Source organism: Ptychodera flava, unplaced genomic scaffold, assembly GCF_041260155.1.
Source record: "Ptychodera flava strain L36383 unplaced genomic scaffold, AS_Pfla_20210202 Scaffold_35__1_contigs__length_1935909_pilon, whole genome shotgun sequence".
Lineage (NCBI taxonomy): Eukaryota > Metazoa > Hemichordata > Enteropneusta > Ptychoderidae > Ptychodera > Ptychodera flava.
In genome coordinates this window covers 1,301,457-1,322,448 of record NW_027248357.1, presented here as the reverse complement: position 1 = coordinate 1,322,448, position 20,992 = coordinate 1,301,457, and the positions used below count along the sequence as shown (strand labels likewise).

Sequence of the window (20,992 nt, the reverse complement as noted above, 5' to 3'; positions counted from 1 at the left end):
GATTTGTCTCCGGAAAAACAATTTTATACTTGCGTGATTGGAGTTTCAGTACCAAAATTGGGTCCCTTCAATCAGTCGCATCAATGGTTTGTATCCCCGCATGTTTAGTTTGATGGTAGTCATTGTTCAGCAAAGAGAGATGCTAGAATCGTTATGTTGTGGTCTGACTGTTGCGTTGTTTTTTTGCTCAGACCGTTGATTTAAACTGCCCTCGTGTCGACTTTTGTTTGAAAGAAGATGTCTTTTATGCTTTTATTCCTTTTATATGCTGTGATGGGTTTTGCAGGAAAAATTGTGACCAGTGTTTGATTGCCTTATTTTCCACTTTCTTATCAAACATTGTTTGATTAGGATGCCTTTACGGTTGTTATGTAGATAAGTTTAGTTATTAGGTCATTACTCTTATCATTGTCAACGAGGTATAGCGAAAGTACTGACCAAACGGCAAAACCAGGCGAAAAACGAAACGAAAGAAGCTTTTTAACAAAAGAAATGGAATATGCAAAAATAGCCAGATAAGCTAGCTTTCAAAGGAAAGTAAAAATAATCTTTTTTCTCTCAAGATATAAAACCAAACGGCCTTTATGAAGGTCACCACATCCTCAAAAAGAGAGCTACCATTGCACTAAACCACTTGTTGGCACCGCACACATGACATGAAAACAAACAGAAAATTAACAAACGACCTCATAAATCCCATGAAAACAAACGGAAGGTTAGCAAAAACAAAAACTGAGAAAGACCTCAGATTCGTCAAAAACCTTTCTAATCTAATGTTAAGTAACCATTGGACAGGTCGAGTATTTTGCTTAGTAGTAAGAATTGTTTATTCATTGTTGACATCGTAATCGATCCCATGTACACAACAAATGTTTGATCGTTTGCACCTTCGCGCGTCCACCTCATGATTGGCAGCTGTTTGAATGCTTTCATCTGTTGTTTTTTGGACGCTTCAAACACAGCATCGAAGCAGTTTTGGTATCGAAAACCAACTTGAAATGGAAATAATGAGAGAATTTTGCCAACAAGGTGATGTCACAAGTATTCACAAAACATAATATGTTGGAACAGTGCTTTAATTTCACCATGGTTCTTGAAGGATCCATATTTTCGGGAGCATTCGTTGACGCTGCTTCCATGTGCTACTCATGTTGGATTATGAATGCCAAGCGAGATGGAGGGTATTTATAGGTGCTCCTGCCTTTAACCACTGTCTCACAACATATCCTGGGACGGTATAGGTCATTTAAGATCACAGAGTGAGAAAATTACCTAAATTATACAAATTTCGGGTTTCCCAACACTTTGAGTAGAAGATAACATCCTTCAGAACTTTTATACCAATTTACAAAGCTATCAGACACATACTCTTTGAGATAAGTTTTTCTTTACCAAAAATGACAAAATTGTTTTAAAAATATGTTTTCTTAACCAAAAATAACAAAATTGTTTTAAAAAAATGTTTTCTTAACCAAAAATGACAAAATTGTCTTAAAAATACAAATTTGCATATTTCTGGACAATTTCCACATAATCCAACTATTGTCATCCCTGGGCATCTATCTGTACACCAAATATAAAAGCTGTCTGTCCAACAGTTTTAAAGAAAAAGATTTTTAGAATTTTTTTGACTAAAATGACAAAAATCTACCGAAAACCATAATTTTGTCTATTTTGTCAAAATTTCGACAAATTTGAAGGGTAACACCCTTGCAAATATCCAACCCAAATTGAGAGCAATTGGGCCAGCTGTTTCAGAGAAGAATGTTTACTTAAAATGAGAAAAATGGCCAAAAAATTCAGTAAAAATACAAAATTCAAGATATCTTCACAATATACATACAACTGTATAAGGTTCACCTAAGGTAATTGCCCACTAATTTTCAAAGCAATCAAAACAGCGCTTCCTGAGTTATGAATATTTGACCATTTTCACATTTTTAAAGCTCATTTGCATAATTTTGGCAATGCAAACTTCATTTGAAAAAATCCCATCTATAGCCTAGGATACTTCAACACACTAAATACCAAGCTGAATAGTGCAGTGGTTCACGAGTTTTTGATGTTGACAATACTATACATACATACATGCATACAGACTGACGCTGGGCAGATACCCATCCCAATAGTTTCTATAGACTAGTCTATAGTAGCTAAAAACAAAATGGTGGCCAAAGTCATGAGATTGCTGGCAATTTTATGCACAAACTTTTTAGGTCAAAGGATGTGCAAGATACAGGCTAAATTTCTACTTGATTGGTCCAGTAGTTCTTGAGAAGAAGCCATTTTGAGGTTTTTGAGAATGTAAATCTGATGGCAGGTCACGTGACCAGCATGCAAGCAAACAATTCAAGGGGCCCATGATTTATAATTCCTGCACCAAGTTTCAGAAACTTACAGTGGTTTTCTAGTCCCAAGTGGACAAAAAATGGTAGAAGAAGAAAAAGAAGAACAGAAAGAACAAGAAAATGAAGAAGAGGTAAAACTCATGTAAAAGGAACAGGGGCTAACAGCAAGGCGTGGGCCACTATCAACGATTTTGCATAATGCAGAGCTCGAAAATTTTTTTAAAACTCACTTGCCATAGGGCAAGTGAATTCTGAAATTCACTTGTCCAACAGAAAAATTCACTTGCCCTGAATTAAGTAATATTTAAAGCCTAATCACTTCGCTCAATGATATTGCCTATTGTATGAAGGATTGGATAGGATGCGAGCATCGTTGCGGCATATCATGAGCAAAGTAGCCTTTTAACACAATGTACAGGGGAGGGAGGGTGGGATAAAAAAAACAAAAAAAAACAAAAATAAAACAAAAAAAAAACAAACAAACAAACCAAACTTTCCTTTCCGCTACCGTCATGACTTACAAATGGTTCCTTAACAGTGTACCTCCTAGCTCCCTGCGTTCTCTGCCCTGGCTGTGTGAGGAATGACACCTTGTGTTCCCTGGGGACTACTTCATACTTTGTTGTATTCATGAATATTTATGAGTTCACACCTGGCGGAATATTTTCGCTATGTGCTTAGGCTTTGAATAAAGTAATATTTAAAGCCTAATCACTTCGCTCAATGATATTGCCTATTGTATGAAGGATTGGATAGGATGCGAGCATCGTTGCTTCACACCAAACACAACGTATTCCTTTACTAAAACCTAGTCTACCATAAAATCTCAACCTCCCAATCCTTATTCTCCCAATCCTAATTCTCCCACTCCTCAATTCTCCCCATCCTCACATCGATATAAAATAAAGGACATTGAAAAATCATTTCACAAAAACTTCCCAGCCATTATACTATACCCTGACTTATATAACCTCCGGTATCAATCTGTCATAGATAGCGGATGCAATGAACTTGCCGAATTATTTGCATGACAAATTCTTCTGACGTGTCACAGGAGCTGGGGATGGGTAGTCGTAACAATCCAAAGGCCCTTGCAAGGAGTTCCGTACTCCGATACTTTTACCCCTTCGGAGAGCCAAAGTTAAAATGGGATTACCTGACAGATTTTCAGTCAACAAATGCTAAGCTGCAAATGATTATGTACTTCTCCTGCAATGAACACATTTAGGTTTCTGAAGGTCAAGTCGTCAGGGGAGACTTACTCCTTCCTGCCAAAACTGCTTCTATGTAGAAACACGCGTGTCCGATCCCCGTCTGGGGGCGCCCTCTGGCTTACCCAGGTAAAGGTTATCCGACGCTGAACACTGATCAACTGTATAATACATCTTTCAGTTTGGAATGCCAAACTGGGCAAAAAGCCTTGTAAAATTTAAAGAGGGCACCCCCAGACAGGATCCTGCAACTGGCAGGCGGCCGTAAGGCCAGGGTTTTTAGTATTCGCCCCCCTGTCTAAGGGAACCACTACTGAGAAACGACAATCTATTTTGCATTTACACTTTAATGATCTTCTGCAAACTTAAACCACAACAAAATTCCCTCAGGAATTGACACAACAGATAAAGCACTTCAACTCTGTCGCTGAGATGTACTACCTGACTTCTCCAACTCGTCGAACTTTTTTTTTCTTTTTCTGTAACTCCGACAGTTGGAGCCGCATCTACAAGCACATACACAGAAAGGCAGTTTCACAATAGCACACCTCAAATGTCTACAAGTTTCCTCTCCGAAAACTGCAACGGTGGGCATCACATACATCACCTTACTATAAGCTTACATTCAATCCCTCACAGGGAGAAATTCGTCACCATTTAGCCGTGGCCGTGACCACAGTTACTACATCTTCCATACTCTCGCAGGGAAGATAGGGTGGGCATCGCATGCAGCCACCTTACTATACATTCCGTCCCTCACAGGGACTACATCATTCCCTCGCAGGGAAGACAGGGTGGGCATCGCATGCAGCCACCTTACTATACATTCCGTCCCTCACAGGGACTACATCATTCCCTCGCAGGGAAGACAGGGTGGGCATCGCATGCAGCCACCTTACTATACATTCCGTCCCTCACAGGGACTACATCATTCCCTCGCAGGGAAGACAGGGTGGGCATCGCATGCAGCCACCTTACTATACATTCCGTCCCTCACAGGGACTACATCATTCCCTCGCAGGGAAGACAGGGTGGGCATCGCATGCAGCCACCAAATATACATTCCATCCCTACGGGGAAAAGAAAAATGTGGGCGGTGTAAGAAACTGTGCAAGAAACTCTTAGACTTCATTTATTAACTCGTAATTATATGCATTTTCAATTCTCTCACATGAAAATAATGGGACAACTGTGCCCAACGTGGGCTAAACTTGCAATAGTATAGTTTGCCGTACAGCTAAAATGAGTAGCCCACTGCCATACACAAATTGTAATGATGAAGAGCTATGTCACTGTCATCATGGGTGTGCATCCATGCTGTCATATGGTCTTTGTAATATCTGACACAAAATCCATCCACAATACTCGGCTCAGTCTAAAAATACACGTACCTGAACGCTTTCTTACGGGGGTTGGACATCCCCACTAATGTTGGTGGACGCCATACCGGCAAACGCACGTGGCACAGTAAGGGGAGCTGAGTGCCCGGCACAGGTGGCCATGAACGTAGCAACTGCCAGAACTGGTCGTTGAGTCTGGATTTCTCCATGCGCTGAAATGCCTGGGCAGTCGCCGAGGTTGCACTGTTGGTATGAAGGGTGGAAGCTGAAACCATCCTGAGCTCGTTGTCGTCGGCGCCCTGGCTGTGTGAGGAATGACACCTTGTGTTCCCTGGGGACTACTTTATACTTTGTTGTATTCATGAATATTTATGAGTTCACACCTGGCGGAATATTTTCGCTATGTGCTTAGGCTTTGAATATCAAATGATTTTAGGAGTGAAATGTGTACGGTTTTATTCATGGTCATTGAGCGGTTTTGTCTGTTGGCCTCTGCGCTAGGTGATTGGGTGCCGTGCGTTGTGGGTTCGAGCCCGGTTGAAACCATCGTATTCTCTATCCTGGGTTGATAGTTCTGCTGGTGGACAGAATTGTCCCCGAGGCTGTCTTCCGCCCAGTTTAAGCGTTGTATTCATTGCTTCGCTTCGATAAAGTTTGTGTGAGATGTATGATAGCGTGTGTACTAGCGTGAGTGCTTCACGAACTCTACGGCGAGTGGAGAGGGCGCAGTCAGAATTGTAACATCCTTAGCTCGGTTATTGAACCAATCTTTTTGAGATTGGGGATTTAGCCGAGCGGTTTTGTCTGTTGGCCTCTGCGCTAGGTGAATGGGTGCCGTGCGTTGTGGGTTCAAGCCCGGTTGAAACCATTGTATTGTACAGAAACAGTAGCTGTAACTTACCTATTTATTTTTGTGTCTTTATTCTCTGTATCAAAAATAATATCTTGTGTAACATGCTCAGTGTTTTGGCCAGCTTTTGCTGGCATGGGGACACAGTGACACTTAGTAGGTCTTGATGGGGGACAAATTAAATTTTTGGGGGATATGTAATGTATTTCAATAAAACAACACCATACAGTGTCATTGTGTGTCATCATGACCTTGCTACTATATTTTGTGTTAAACAGGCAAGTCAGTTGGGTGTATTAAGGGTAAGTATATAATAGGCCACTGGCGTTGTGTCAAATTGTGCCCATGTGAAACTTTCAGTATCATTTAGTTACTGCTACCACGTGGTATGTGCATAAACTGCAGGGTTCCCCAAGTCAAAATAATTATCCAACTCATTAGCCAAATCAAAAATCTTGTAGCCACTTTGAACAACTTTTAGGCAGTTTATGATCTCAAGTGCACCAACAGCTTTCTTGGCATTCAGGAGTTCCTAATTTTATAAATCAAGATGTTTTGTATGTTGTTCATAATAGTTTTTACATTAAAGAAATATTTCTTCAGTTTTTATTACAATTATCTGTGTTTTTATGACACTGAGGGATAGAAATACTTTTTCATTTCTGGTGGTAAACTTTTGCCACCAGAAATAATTAGGTGGCAATTCTAAAAATCTGGTAGCAATGTGAAGTGTATATTACCACAGATACAGAATACTTCTGCAGCATTCAGTCAGTGTTCACAGTATGACAACTTATCATACATATAAACTACAAGCTCCTCATGTGGCAAATTTATGCAGTCTTTAAGTCATGACGAAAATTTTGTTAGCCACACAAATAAAAATTTTCCTTGCAGAAGAAAGCATTTGGTAGCAAAGTGGCAGTGAAGATACAAATACAAGTACTGTGGTGTTGTGCCATAGTTGTTATCAAGCAGGCTCAATAGCATCTCAAGCATAAGTATTTTTCTTCAGACGAAAAGGGTCGGGCCCAAATCCTGTAAAACAAGACACAATGATACTGTTCATTTAATTTCCAAATGTTTTTAAGAGTAATCATTGTTTTAATGATAATGATAACATTTTAGCCCAGGAACATTTTCATTTGATATTTTGATATCATCAAGAAATGTCTGGTGATGTTCACTATTACATCATTAAACTGGTGGAATCTGCAGAAATATTAAAATCATTCAGAATCACATCATTTCTTGTAAAAGTTAAAGCAGTTTGAAATAGTCCAAATGGACAATTTTAATAGTTCTACTTTTGAATTGTTGCTTTGATGTTAAGTTACCATGCAAAAATTGCAGCTCTGAAATGTGATGATTTGAAAGGGATTGCTTACCACTACTGTTGACAATTTTCCTTTGCCATGACTGTTAATAAATTTAATTTGAAACTGACAGTCAAGGTAACTGCTGTTAAATTGGAAAGCACCAAGAAATTACCTTTTTATCATAAGATTGGACCTACAGTACCAGAATCACATAACTTGTAGCTTTTGCCGCGCTGTTGCCGTAACTGCTGGTGCGGTAACTTCGCGGTAACACCTCTTTTGTTAGCTGTTGATTTTCTTGTCCTCGTTTGCGGTAAATGTGGTAAGTGAACAATAGTTGCCGCAGCAGTTGCGACAAGTACAACAAAAGAACGTGCGGTATTGCGGTAAGTGACGAGGTGTTAATGACACCAAGTTGGTTGCCACACAGACCTTTTGTCAAGTTTTGCTTTTGCCCCGCTCTCTGAGTTTACGATCACGGTCACAAGTTTTCACCATAGTGATCTAGGGTAAGTTGGGTACCTGGAAGCATTTCTTTGATGGCAAAAAGCCTGGAAGTGAAGATACAGCTTGCAGCTGACGAGCGTGAACAAGGCTGATAATTTATGCAAAACTCGTCAAGTTGACGCTTTTAAGGCTCATTGCGCAAAAACAAAAGCGAATTTTAAAATCCAAGACTTTTCTTTTTTGGCTCAGTATGTACCAGTTCTTGATTGCCGTTAACGGAACACCAAGGTCTATTGCATACGGTAAAAGTGCATTTATTCACATTAAAATTCTAGAGTAAAATTAACACAAGCGACCTAGCGGCCGATATAGCTCCGCTGTGTTTATGTACAGAAAACTATTTTTGACACATGTTGATGAAGAAGGTGGAAATCTTTGATAACTCAATGCAGTGGCCAGAAAAATGTGGCTAAAATAAGCTGCAAAAATACAAAATTGAAGATTTCATCATACTTTGAATATATCACATCCGATCATCCCTAAGAACATGTCAACCAAAGCTATCTGATGAGTAGTTTTTGAGAATAAAATATTCTGACCAAAAATGGCAACAATTGCCCCCCAAAAATAAAAATTGCAGATTTCATCATAATTTCAAAATATCACACTTAGTTATACCAAATTTCAAGCTGTTAGACCAGTACTTTTGAGAAACGCATTTTTTGACCAAAAATGGGAAAAATTGCCCCAAAATTCAAATTGCAGATGTCATCATTATTTCAATAAATATCATTTAGTTCATCTATGGAAACCTGTATACCAAATTTCAAAGCTATCAGATAAGTAGTTTTGGAAATACACATTTTTTGACCAAAAATGGCAAAAATTGCCCCAAAAATACAAAATTACAGATTTCATCAGAAATTCAATATATATTACTAAGCTTATCTGTAGAAACCTGTATACCAAATTTCAAAGCTATCAGACCAGTACTTTTTGAGAAACACATTTTTTGACCAAAAATGGGAAAAATTGCCCCAAAATTCAAAATTGCAGATTTCATCATTATTTCCATAAATATCATTTAGTTCATCTGTAGAAACCTCTATACCAAATTTCAAAGCTATCAGATGAGTAGTTTTGGAAATACACATTTTTTGACCAAAAATGGCAAAAATTGCCCCAAAAATACAAAATTACAGATTTCATCAGAAATTCAATATATATTACTTAGTTCATCTATAGAAACCTGTATACCAAATTTCAAAACTATCAGACCAGTACTTTTTGAGAAATACATTTTTTGACCAAAAATGGCAAAAATTGCCTTAAAAATGCAAATTTGCATATTTCTGCACAATTTGAACAAATCTGAAATAGATCATCCCTAGGGACATATGTACCAAATATAAAAGCTATCTGACCAGTAGTTTTGAAGAAGAAGATTTTTAAAGATTTTTTTACCAAAAATGACAAAAATTGCCTTAAAAATACAAATATGCAAATTTCACCACCATTTGAACAAATCTGATTCAAGTCACCCTAAGCAAACTGCATATCAAATTTCAAAGCAATCAAACGAGCGATTTCAGAGCAGAAGATTTTTTTACCAAAACACAAAAAAATGCCCCAAAAATACAAATATGCAAATTTCACCATGATTTGAACAAACTGAAGTAAGGTCACCCCAAGTGAACTGCCATAAAATTTCAAAGCAATTGGACTTGTGGTTTCAGAGGAGAAGGCAATTGTTGACGGACGACGGACGCCGGACGCCGGACGACGACGACGACGACGGATAATCAACCTATTTGATAAGCTCCGCGTCGCTGACAGCGGAGCTAAAAATATCAAGTTCCATAGTGACCAGATGGTTTCGATACCGTAAATGCGAAACCTGTCCGATCAGGCATTTCAAGCGCAAACATGGGTACTGCCTATGCCACAGCGCACATCGTTGTTGTGCATAGACTACAATTCTTTCTATACTAGTTGGACTTATAATGGACCGTACTATCATAGAGGCGGCTTTGTCCAACCGGGAAATATAAGGAGATACGACAGTTCTAAATATTACTTTGGCGGTATACTTTCTTAGAGCACCGTCTCTCGACAGATTGTTAAATGACAGTGACAAAAGTTAGTACAAACGACGTAAAATAGGAAAGTCATGTTGATGAGTGTGCACTACACAATAGACTCTCGAAAAAACAGGACAGGCAACTTCTGAGGTTTCTTTGTGCGATCTATCTTGGAATATATTAAAGTTTATTTGCAAAGTGGTCCCCGACAACAATACTTCGTACTTACACTGAATCTAATTGACGATCAAACTGACGTTCTGAATATGTACACTTTGCTCTTGCATGGCACGTTCTGAGTAATGACATACAGAATTTGAGGGTTTTTGATACTAGTCATGGTGAATGTTCTGGTAACGATGAAGATCACATTTGGATTCTAGCCGAAGCAACGGGAAAAAACAGACAATAAAAACAGTGTACATTTAGCCATAGATGCTACAGAAAAACTCTTGCTAGGTATCGACATACAAGTTACATTCCCTACCATAAAAATCTCCGATAACAACAAACATTTACAAGCTAGACAGGTCTACACTTTCCCAGTCCTGGAATTGAATCTGACCTTTATTTCATCTGTCACTCAACATTTGACGAAAATCAGGGTACACAAACTAGGGCCAAGTCCTGAAGCTACTATAGACATGGATACAAAATTAAGTATTTCCTGACTGAATGAAATTATCTCACTAAGGTCATCCTGGGAAATGTAAACCAAATATTAACGCTGTCTGACCAGCGGTTTTGAAAAAACAAGTGACTCAACAGTTGACAGAGCTCTGCTGTGTTATGTAGGAATAACCTTTTGTGACACATGTATTGATGAAGAAGGTGGATATCTTTGATAGCTCATTTCAGGATTGCCTGACCAAAAATGAAAGAAATTCCGTAAAAATACAGATTTGCATATTTCATCAGACTATATTAGTGTATAATACCAAATAAATGAGAGTTAATTACATTCTAATCAAATTACGTCATAAAAAGACAGCATATCTGTCAGGTTATAAAGAATCTTGAGCTGGTTATCTTTGGTAATATCAGTATTTTCATCCTATTAACCAAGCACATTTTAACTTTCAAATTAACATTGTAAGTAGTTCTGTTGAATAAGTTGAGACTGTACGTACTCAGAGAAAGCACACTGAAGAGACAAATGTTTGAAACTTAAGAAGTTCAAGGTCATCAAAAGCATTATAAGGAATCATGTTACACTTTCATTGCACTGTTTACACAGATTGCATAATTGCTATAATAGCACATGAGGAATCTTACAGCCCAGCTTCTACCATAAAAACCCTATCACTTTGACCACTCTTTTAATTGACCACTCTTTTTTTTTCCTCAAAAAGTAATCTTATTTTATCCTTACCATCAACCATAAATAAAATTAGAACTTTCTCTATCTCTATTTATTTGACCACCCTATCATGACAAACTATTATGAGCAATTTCTTTTAGATAACATAAATGGTGGTTCAGAATATATCAAAGTTGGGATTCAGGAAAGTTGCCTTTACATGTTTTAATCCTCAATTCACTATGAACTGTCAAAAAAAGTTGAACTTTCTGATAATTCCACACTAAAATTATTTTGGCTTTGATGATTTCCTAGTTAATTCAATTATTTAAAATCATATTAATTATTTTTTTCTGGGTGAATTGATAGGGTTTATACAGTACAAGAATTACATACAATGTAAGTCAAACTTTGACCAAAAATGACAAAAAAATTCCTTAAAAATACACATTTGCATATTTCATCACAATTTGAACAAATGTAAGTTGGGTTATCCCTAGGGACCTGTATACCAAATAACAAAGCTGTCTGACCAGCGGTTATGAAGAAGATTTTTTACCAAAAACACCTTTTTTGGCATTAATTTGCCTATTTTCAACAATATCAAAAAAAAAAAAAAAGAGTTTCTCAAAATCATATTTTTTATCTACACAACAAATATCAAATCAGTAAGTACTGTGGTTCTCAAGATATTTGAGTGGACGGACGCCTCACAAACGGACATACATACATACATACATACAGACTGACGACGGACGCCGGACGGATACCCATCCCAATAGCTTCTATAGACTATAGTCTATAGTAGCTAAAAATGACTACTCCATCGGAGCTCAAATACACGACCTCTAACATTTCGGTACTGTTTTAGCCTAAAGAAAGACCAAAGTTCGGATAAGCTACACATGTGTACATCCGCAAAGTACTAGAAAATACATTTGTTAACACTGACTTTCGCTGTCAGACGAAACTTTGCGCATAAATCGGGACTCTACAACGGTTGGTGGAGTCAGAAGCGGTAAGGTAGACATGCATTTACACAAAGCTAACACTGTCCTCGCAAATTTGGCCGTTCACAGTTTTCAAACAACAACATTTCAGTAGTTAACATGCATACTTTACCGAATCATGGAGCACTCCTCGCACAGAAAATATTCCCACGGTGAAAAAAACTGCAAAAACGAGGGAAAATTCGGAGATACACGGACAATTGCGGAATGTAAACAACTCTGTGATGTCAACTGCTGTCAAGTCTGGAACTGCGGCGATATGTGTTCGGATTTGTATTCGAAACTTTGTCACTTTACAGCAACATACTGACTCTCTGCAGACTTCTAGGTGCATCGAATCTCCCTACCAATATGTAAAAAGTACTTTAAAACCATTTTGACGAATTCTTCTCAAAATAGTTGTAACACTTTTCTTTCTAAAAATGGACTTGCAGGTAATCCGAAATAACTTGTAATCAAAAAACATTATTACCGTATACCCGCATGCACGTGTCTATGAAGCGGACTTTGTGCAGTCGACGGGTCCAGCTTCATTCCGTCCCCGATCCATTAACACCTCTTAATTATTCCATGTAGGATCGCACGCTGCTAATCCCATAGACCCTTTGTTCTCTATCGCAGTTGCCTGTTCTGTTTTTCTCGAGGGTCTATGACTACACTGATGACCCGTTGTTTTTACAGACTCCCTGTTAGTTTCACGATCGATTTAGCAGATTACGCAGTCGCATGGGTGCCTGTGGTTTCACCCGTCGGAAGAGAAATAAATGCGTCTGTAGAATTATTGTTTCGTAATTTACTGTCTTTGAAGACTTAACACCACTAATCCTAGATTATCTCCATACAATTTGACGCCGTCACAAGGGAGTACCGGTACATGGTCATTTTTCACCTCTTCGCATGATATAAACTATAGATATGGACGGGTATCATGATCGGTTGACGATAATTTCTGAGTGAAAACGAGGAAAGCTTTGAAATTGCCACAAAAATTCTGCATTTTTTGTCGTGGATCGTACTTGTGGAAATTTTAAAACAGTATTTGAGCTAATACCAACCACTGGAGTTGAAATGACTGGTACAGACCAGTGATCAGTTCCGAGTTCACAGGCATTCACTTCTTGCATTGAAAAATAGAAAATATCTCAAGAAAAATTATTGCTTGTCTTCTGTGATGTGTTGTGGCATCAACATACCACCGGACCGTGACTTTCCTGATGGTCACAATCATCGAATAAATTTCTCTTAGACATCACGTTTTCTCTCCGATCAGTGATGTCATCTTTATTAAAGAAATTTATTAATTATACATCAGATTCAAACTCACAACATACCGCACCCGGCCCACCCAGCTGGAGAACATTTTTCAGCAATAGGTATTCATTGCATTGCATACAAACAGAAAGACATGATTTACAGTGTTTCATCTGGGATGCTACACCAGGAGGTGGGGACTAGTCCCCCTCTACAGGAATTTTTGAGGGGGAATTTAAAATTTTGGGGGGATTTAACTGAAAACATATAATCACGGCTTTACACATAAGTTTCAATGTTGCAATGATGTCACTTGTGATATGCAAACTACAAGCCATAAATCACTTGCTTACACAATCCAAGATGCTTGCTGCAAACACGACCTCTTTAGGTTTTTCCAAAAGTCAACAAATTTGAGTATTACTGTTTGAATGTATATGAGCTTAGAAAAGTGGCGGATGGCTCATTAATATACTTGCTTGTCACGTTTTTACTGTGCTTATATCATCCCTAACCACCGTAGAGTTTGGATCAAGATTGCCCTATACAAACCAGTTAGCTGTATGTTCCTAGTGACTTAGCTGGTCTTGTAGTCTTGTGCGCAGACTCAGTAGAGTTAAAACGAACAACTTAGGAGGTCGGACTAGTCTCAGTCTGCCATGCTTTGAATGTGGAGTTTCTCGATGTCAGATTCACTCCAATTGCTTTTTGTCAGTCATTTTACAACGGGAAAATAACAAAAGAAAGGCTGGTTGTCACCGATAGTTAACTTCTGGGTTTATTTGCCCGAAAAATAAGTCAATGTTTGTTCACTGAATTCAAAAACCGGGCCCATTGACACTACAGCTTGCTTGTGACTCTCATTGATTGCAAGCAATCCCGTCACAGTGCCAATGCCATACTGAACTGAACACGTTTCTGTAACAGTAAAGTCCAATTTCTGTGTCAATTTTTGCTACCAGAATTATTTTCATAGTGTTATGGACATTCATACCATGCACAAAAAACTTCAGTTTGTTCCTTTTCTCAATCGTACGAGATAATGTGACACAGAAACCTTCTATAGGAGGGCAATGAACTTTTGTGAACGTAACTCTCAATGGGCTGGGAGGCTTTCATATGCAAAATCAGCGTACGGAAAGTACAAAAAGTATCAAAATCAAACTAAAATTAGTCCCTTTCATTTCATGTAAATGTTCTTGCAACACTATAAAATGCCTGTTGCTAAAGTATTAACAGGTGCTGATTGCGGGTCAAAAGCATCGAGGTGCAGAGGTGTGACACCCATGACATTTGATATGCCATTCCAGCCAGCTCAGTAGAGTGCGCGATGAGTCGCCCCTTCTGTGTACAATATTGGCAGCACTTCAAAGAGGGGGAATTGCGCAATCGCGCAGCCTTGATGAAACACTGATTTATATTTCCCTTTACAATTTTGGCGATTTGAGCTCAATTACTGTGAATAGCATGCTAAGTTGACTCCCAATCACCTCTCCTGTCTCGATGTGTAGGCCTACAGTTGACCATTCCGTGAAGTTCAAATAGCATTTATATTTGGTTTGTAGTACAGAATCGCAATTTCTTCGGCTGTGGTTTTGAAGCTGTCAATCATTCAGTTGCCGCACAAGTTTCAACATTTAGAACAATAGAATGCGATCACAACGAGGTGTTACCGCAGCATTTGAGTTGTCAGTGTGTTGCCGCACTGCTGTTGCCGCATGTTTTGAGGCGTCAGTGAGTTCCCGCAAACGTGTTGCCGCAGTGTTTGCGGCAATAAAACAATGGGAAGTGGGCATGAGACAATAGATACCGCAGACCTTGCGGCAGAGAACAATGCTACCGCACAGTTACCGCAAGGTTTGCCGCATACCGCAAAATGCAGTTACAAGTTATGTGATGCTAGTACTGTATTGGACCTCCCTAGGTGGTTTCTTTTGAACCATAATTGTGTACTCTTCATTCATGACATCATATGAGAAGACCCAAATTTGACCTTTCAGAAAACCCCAGTTTTTCTCCTTTTCCCTTGTATTATGACTCTGTTTGTGAAAGTTTCCTTTGAAATTATGGTTTTTACTATCAAACTAAGTAGTTGCAGGCCAAATTTTGATTCTAGCAAAGAAGATAAAATTTGGACTCAAGGACAACTGGTACGTGGGACTCACATAAGAAAAGCCAAGCCTCAGTGTATCCATGATGTATTGTACAAACAGCAACAATGTTTGCTTCATTACAAGGGAATTTGTATTTTTGTAGAAAGGAGAGTAAAGTGTTTCAATACATTGCAACTTTGTAGGAAGGAGGGTAAACTGTTTCAACATCTTACATTTTATTGCTAGCTGTAGTTTTCTGTAGATATTGTTATGTGATTTCATGAGAAGACAAAACATAAGAGTATGTAAAGACTTCAATATTTTGCTATTTTGTAACCAAGCAGAACAGAGCTATTTTATCAGCTGGCCATATCAAAAGCGTGCTGGTAAAGAGCTAGAGAGTGGCAGCGCCTACAGTGACATGGCTGCAAACATGATTTACTGCACTTCCAATGCAGAGAAAACTGCATTGGAAATTCAATACCATTTGGTGATCAAGGAGCAGCATCTTGCCAATTATTTCAGGCACTTCAAAATTCAATGGTTGCTCATGAACAGTAAATATGATAGAACAGTTAGAGCTCTACTTCCATAGTACATTGAGATACCATAAAGATATTATTTGTTAAGTAATATTACTGTTATTCATGAAGAAATCATCCAAGTATCTAGACTGGTGGTAGCAGGCTATACTATGCAGATTGGCAGATTACCTGTTTGTTTTCATTACAAGGAGTGTGAGTTTCGAAGTAGTCTCTGTCAGTACACTGGTTTCCGTTCAGTACAATTTCCAGACCCTGGCTCTGAAATTACAATTGCAAAACAAATTGTAGCATCAGTGCAATAAGATTACACATCCAAATTTCGGAAGGTGCACCAAATAAACTGAATTTCATGATATCAATATGCATGGTACTGATAAAATTCAATAATGGTGTTTTTGTTACATAAAGACTTAATTTCCTTTGAAATTTGCCCATTTACAATTTATTCTAATATCTTTTCTCAGAAGAAAATGATCAAAGCACAATTGTCAGTTACAACTTCTTGCACAAAGGTGACTTCTCAACCACGTTTGTCCATAGAATATATATTGTAGTAACTGTACCATAATAGAAGACTTTTGTGTCAGATGACCTTTGTAACTCAGACTGAATTTGTCTGAGCCAACAAGATGTGAATATGAAGTAACTCTCAAGAGCAAGGAAGTGCGAATCCACTTGTTGGTGTTCATCCTTAGAATACTAAATCATAGCATTGCCAAGAGAAAACACTGACATGCTTATCTACTTACGAGAGTAATGAGTATCTGGACACTTCTGACATTCACCTGATCCAGTCACAGAAAACGTGTCAGCAGGGCAATCCTCACAGCTAATAATGACAAATATAGAAGTGTTTATAAGTAAGTAACTACACTTTATTTAAATGAGGGTAATACTAAAGCTGATGCTGATCTTTCAAGTGGCCCTCAAAAGAAACAGAGTGTACTTCATGATCTTAACATGATACTAGGGTAAATGTCTGAGTGTAACACATAGCTGAGATCTCATTTGCAATGCATCATGGGTTCAGTCAATTATTTGATGTTGTGGTGGTGTAGCAAGTGATTTTCTTTAATTGTTAAATTTATCCAGTAGTTACTTTAAATGTAAACAATGCAATTTTTGTGAACCTTTGCAAAACTTTTGGTTTTGTATTGTTTACAATGCATTTGTTGTCTTTCACAAGTTTGTTCATATGTCAATGGAAAATTGACAACTTAAGAGGCAAGGTGTCAAACAACGTGTGATCAAATTATTATCCCAGTATGATGTAAAATGTCAAAATGGAAGCAGTGGATGCAAATGAAAAAGTTGCTGATATGAAATTTTAATCAATTCTTCAAAATTGATAAATATTCATTACTAGTGATCGGAATTCTTTAAAAAGACCGCCAATAACACTGTGGCTTCTCTATATGTTTGGCCAGGTCAGTGGCTTCTCTATATGTTTGGCCAGGTCAGGTTGTTGGCATATTTATATATAATCCCATGGTATTTTTCTCTGTTTGACGTCATCGTATACAAGCCGAAGGCGAGAAGTTGTGCGGCTCCGCGAAAAACACTCGTATACGATGACGTCAAACAGAGAAAAATACCATGGGATTATATATTTATCACATGAACAGTCTTCTTATTTTTCTTTTGACGTAGATAGATCAAAATTATCGTGACAAATTGTATGAATTTCGTCGCGATTTGTGTTTTACTTACGCGGATTACTTTCATTTAAAGAGTAAAGCGGTCCGTCAACCCAGGAGATACTTTCATTCATAAATCCCATCAAGCTGAAATTGGATACATCAAATGGTATCTCCACCCACCAAACGTACGGATTTGGTCACGTGAACGTGTCAATCCTTGTCTCGCCCTGTACCGATGCCAAGGCAACTAAGCGAGCCATCGGTGCACATAACTTTCATCGTGCTAGGGACGGATAGCTATAGTATTCAGAGTTATTTAGAATATTTACAAATGGATTTATGAAGTAAATGCAACGACACGATCGAAACAGTAATTCTCATTCTTAGAGATTCCTAGCTTTTCAAAACATCACACAAGTTTACGTCCATGGCAGCGCGAAAGATTCTGTTCGATGACACACAGAGTGTACCTCATCATTGCATGTTTATGCCCACAACGCTGCCGTCACCGGTCTCTGCCATGCCGGTGTCAACTCATTAATCCCGATCTCGGTCGTCAATGTTTTCGTCTTAAGGACTTTGATGTTTGCAGTGACATATATCTCACCCGTAGATACATCCTAATTTTACTTGACGGAAACTCTGTTTTGAGTGTTGTCTGAGTCAACTTTCGAAGTACATCGGATTCCACAGCGCTGCACTGCATATATACCGTACAGCTCAACAGCTGATGTACAGCCGTATGCCGCGCTACAGGTTTGATTCCGAGCGAAAAATTACGGAACTGTTGTATGATGAAGGAAATTTATCGTTGTTAGTCGAATGACTTTATGCTTGTGCCTCCTATGTCGCTTTCCCGAAGATTATACTGTACTCATTTATTCAGTTGAACTTCCATTGAGATGTGGATTTCAGGTTTATTGCCAACCGGGATCGCCAGGTACGACGTCCACATTATACGACGCGACGCGACTCGACTGGTGCTGCGACGTTACTAAGCTAAACGATCGGCGGTATCCCCATTCGATTCTCGGAACAGTCGAAATTTTGATGGACATGCCTTCTTGTTTCCATGTTTGGATTTAGCGGGTCACCTTTTCGTAAAAATGTCATGAAAGCACGGCATCGATCACGACAAATCGGTGTATATTAACGTCGCGACCCGCATGTATCTGTGTATGAACGGTAGCATGCAAGAAAAAAGTTCCGGTTGATGACGTACAACAGGGGTAATTCAGATTTCTTATCCGTCCTGTTCTACGTCACACAGGTGGGAATTCGGGCCAGTTCATGTGATAAAGTTGATTATGTAGGGACATGAGATGGGATTTGGACCCAAAGAACCCAAAAGATGATTAAAGGCGGAGCCTCCCTTTAAAAGGACGCCAAGGTATGGCGGCGTTCACTGTGTAAGTGGACACCAAACAGGCAACACGCGGGCACACGCTCCAGAAAATGCCACTTTTTAGTTTTCCCCGGCCGCAAAAACACAGACAGACTGCCAAGCGGTCAGCATGAAGTTGCTGCCGATCGAACTCTGTGGTTATATTCAAAGTCTAACGCGACTGGAAGACAATTTTTTAGGAAATTCGAGCATTTGTGGTGGGGAATCAATGACCGTTGGCGATTTGAACCGACCGTCAATCAAAAGCTTGCATAAACTCTGTTTGCAGGATTAGCAAAATGTGACAAAAGGTTGAGATCAGTTTGTGTAATTAATGTTATAGAAATCAAACATCATACTGGCCATGTGTTTGACTGGGAGGAGAACTCCACTAATGCGAGAACCTGGGATTGAAAAGTGCAGCTTTAAATGTATCAATTAGAAAAATTCTAAGCTACAGTATAAACTGCCTAAAGATAGTTCAATGTGGAAAAAAGTTAAATAATTTAGAAATAAGAATTAACAATCCGGAAATAGTAATAATGCACTTTCCTGCTGACCTGAGTGCATGTGAACAACACAACCTGGCGTCTGTAAATTAAATGTATACCAAGTGTCACATTTTAAGTCATTATTAAATGTTTTTAATGTAATTTCCAAAGACTCAAAGACTCCTATGAATATCATGAAAATCATGTCCCGTCGTTCGAACTTATTATGGACTTCCTGGAATGTCGTAATCAGCACAATAACAAACCTTCGGGGATTTCGGGTCATAATCAGAAACAATCGTGAAACTTGGGGATGTGAAAAATAGGCTCGGGATATGACATGTTTTTATCAATATCTCGCAATCCGCGCAGAGTCACCAGGTCAAATGTCGACCGTTGGCATTAAAAAATGTGTTTTTATATGTTACCAAGTGGGAGTGCCTCTTTAAAATGAATCGATTAGTACTTAATCGACAGGATGATGCCAAATATTTTTGCATCCTATCCTAACACTGACAGATTATCACCGGTACCATATTTCACAAAGTTTGAGGCAGTACTTTGGACATTCACCCTAAAAACAAAATTCCATTATGTAAATGCAAACTAGCAATTAATTTGTAAATGATAAAACTAAGTGTAATTGATTTTACAGATATTATGATACACAACATTAATGGAAGTCTTGACTATAATATGCTGTTGTGAACTTTCAAATTGTGTCTTTTAGCTATCAGTTACCATATTGTGGGTGCAGGATGCAGCTTCTATTCAGGATACAGCTTCAATTAGCTATTTTTTTAGTATTATTACAGCAGCAAATCACAGCAAATGAAATGCAATTGCATGGGATAAGTTATCCCAGTTGTTTACATAGATATTAAAAAAAGGCACATTACACTAGAGTACTTACAATCTGGATCCTTCATCTCTGGCAAACGTACCAGGTTTACATTTGGTACACTCAGATGTATATGCTATGCCCATTACTTCAATCTCTTTTATCAATACTGGTTTCACCTTCTTCTTATTGTTACCATCATCATCAAAGTCCACACCCATAGTTTTCCAATATATCACGTTTAAACCTGATTTCAAATACATCTTAAAATAATGAAAATGAACAGAGGTTACACAATTTGTAACAATCATAATTATTTCAAAAATACCTTCAAGGACAGTGTGCTCACTTCCGTTTGAGTTGGTCCATTCAAGAAATATTTGAATCAGAAAAACAAGAATGACAAAAGCAAATAAGATCAACTTTAGGAACATGCATATCAACTTCTATAGCAATGGGACAAGCAGATCCTACATGCATTTTCAATAAAAAACATCAGCCAGAGAAGGCTTGACAAAAAGGAAAGGTTGGAGAAGTGGGAACAAATAATGTACAAAGGATCAGGTAAAAAAAAATGCTACCTCTTCAGTCTTAAAGACCCCCTGGATATCAAATGTTCCACCACTTGGTATCGACCATTTGCACAAAAAGTTACAATGGCCAGATGGCAGGAAATGTAAGATATATGTCAACTATTTACAACGTTGGGATTTTTTAATGAATGTCATCAGTGCTATCATTTGAATGTAAACATCACTCAATATGATGGTTCAAACAGGGTTCGAACTCACAACGTACGGCACCAAGTCACCTACAGGAGAAGCCACAGACAAAACAGCTC

General features: G+C 38.4%; 1 protein-coding gene across 1 annotated transcript in view; it reads right to left on the bottom strand.

Moving 5' to 3' along the window:
* The window catches only part of LOC139127740 (endosome/lysosome-associated apoptosis and autophagy regulator family member 2-like), a 119,806-nt gene that overhangs the window by 2,513 nt on the left and 96,301 nt on the right, over window positions 1-20,992 (bottom strand). The window contains exons 6-8 of the mRNA XM_070693630.1: window positions 20,224-20,414; window positions 16,545-16,624; window positions 15,964-16,053 (exon numbers count right to left, since the gene is read on the bottom strand). Of these exons, the coding sequence (XP_070549731.1) occupies window positions 16,010-16,053; window positions 16,545-16,624; window positions 20,224-20,414 (315 nt within the window). The 3' untranslated portion in view covers window positions 15,964-16,009. The remainder of the gene's footprint in view (window positions 1-15,963; window positions 16,054-16,544; window positions 16,625-20,223; window positions 20,415-20,992) is intronic.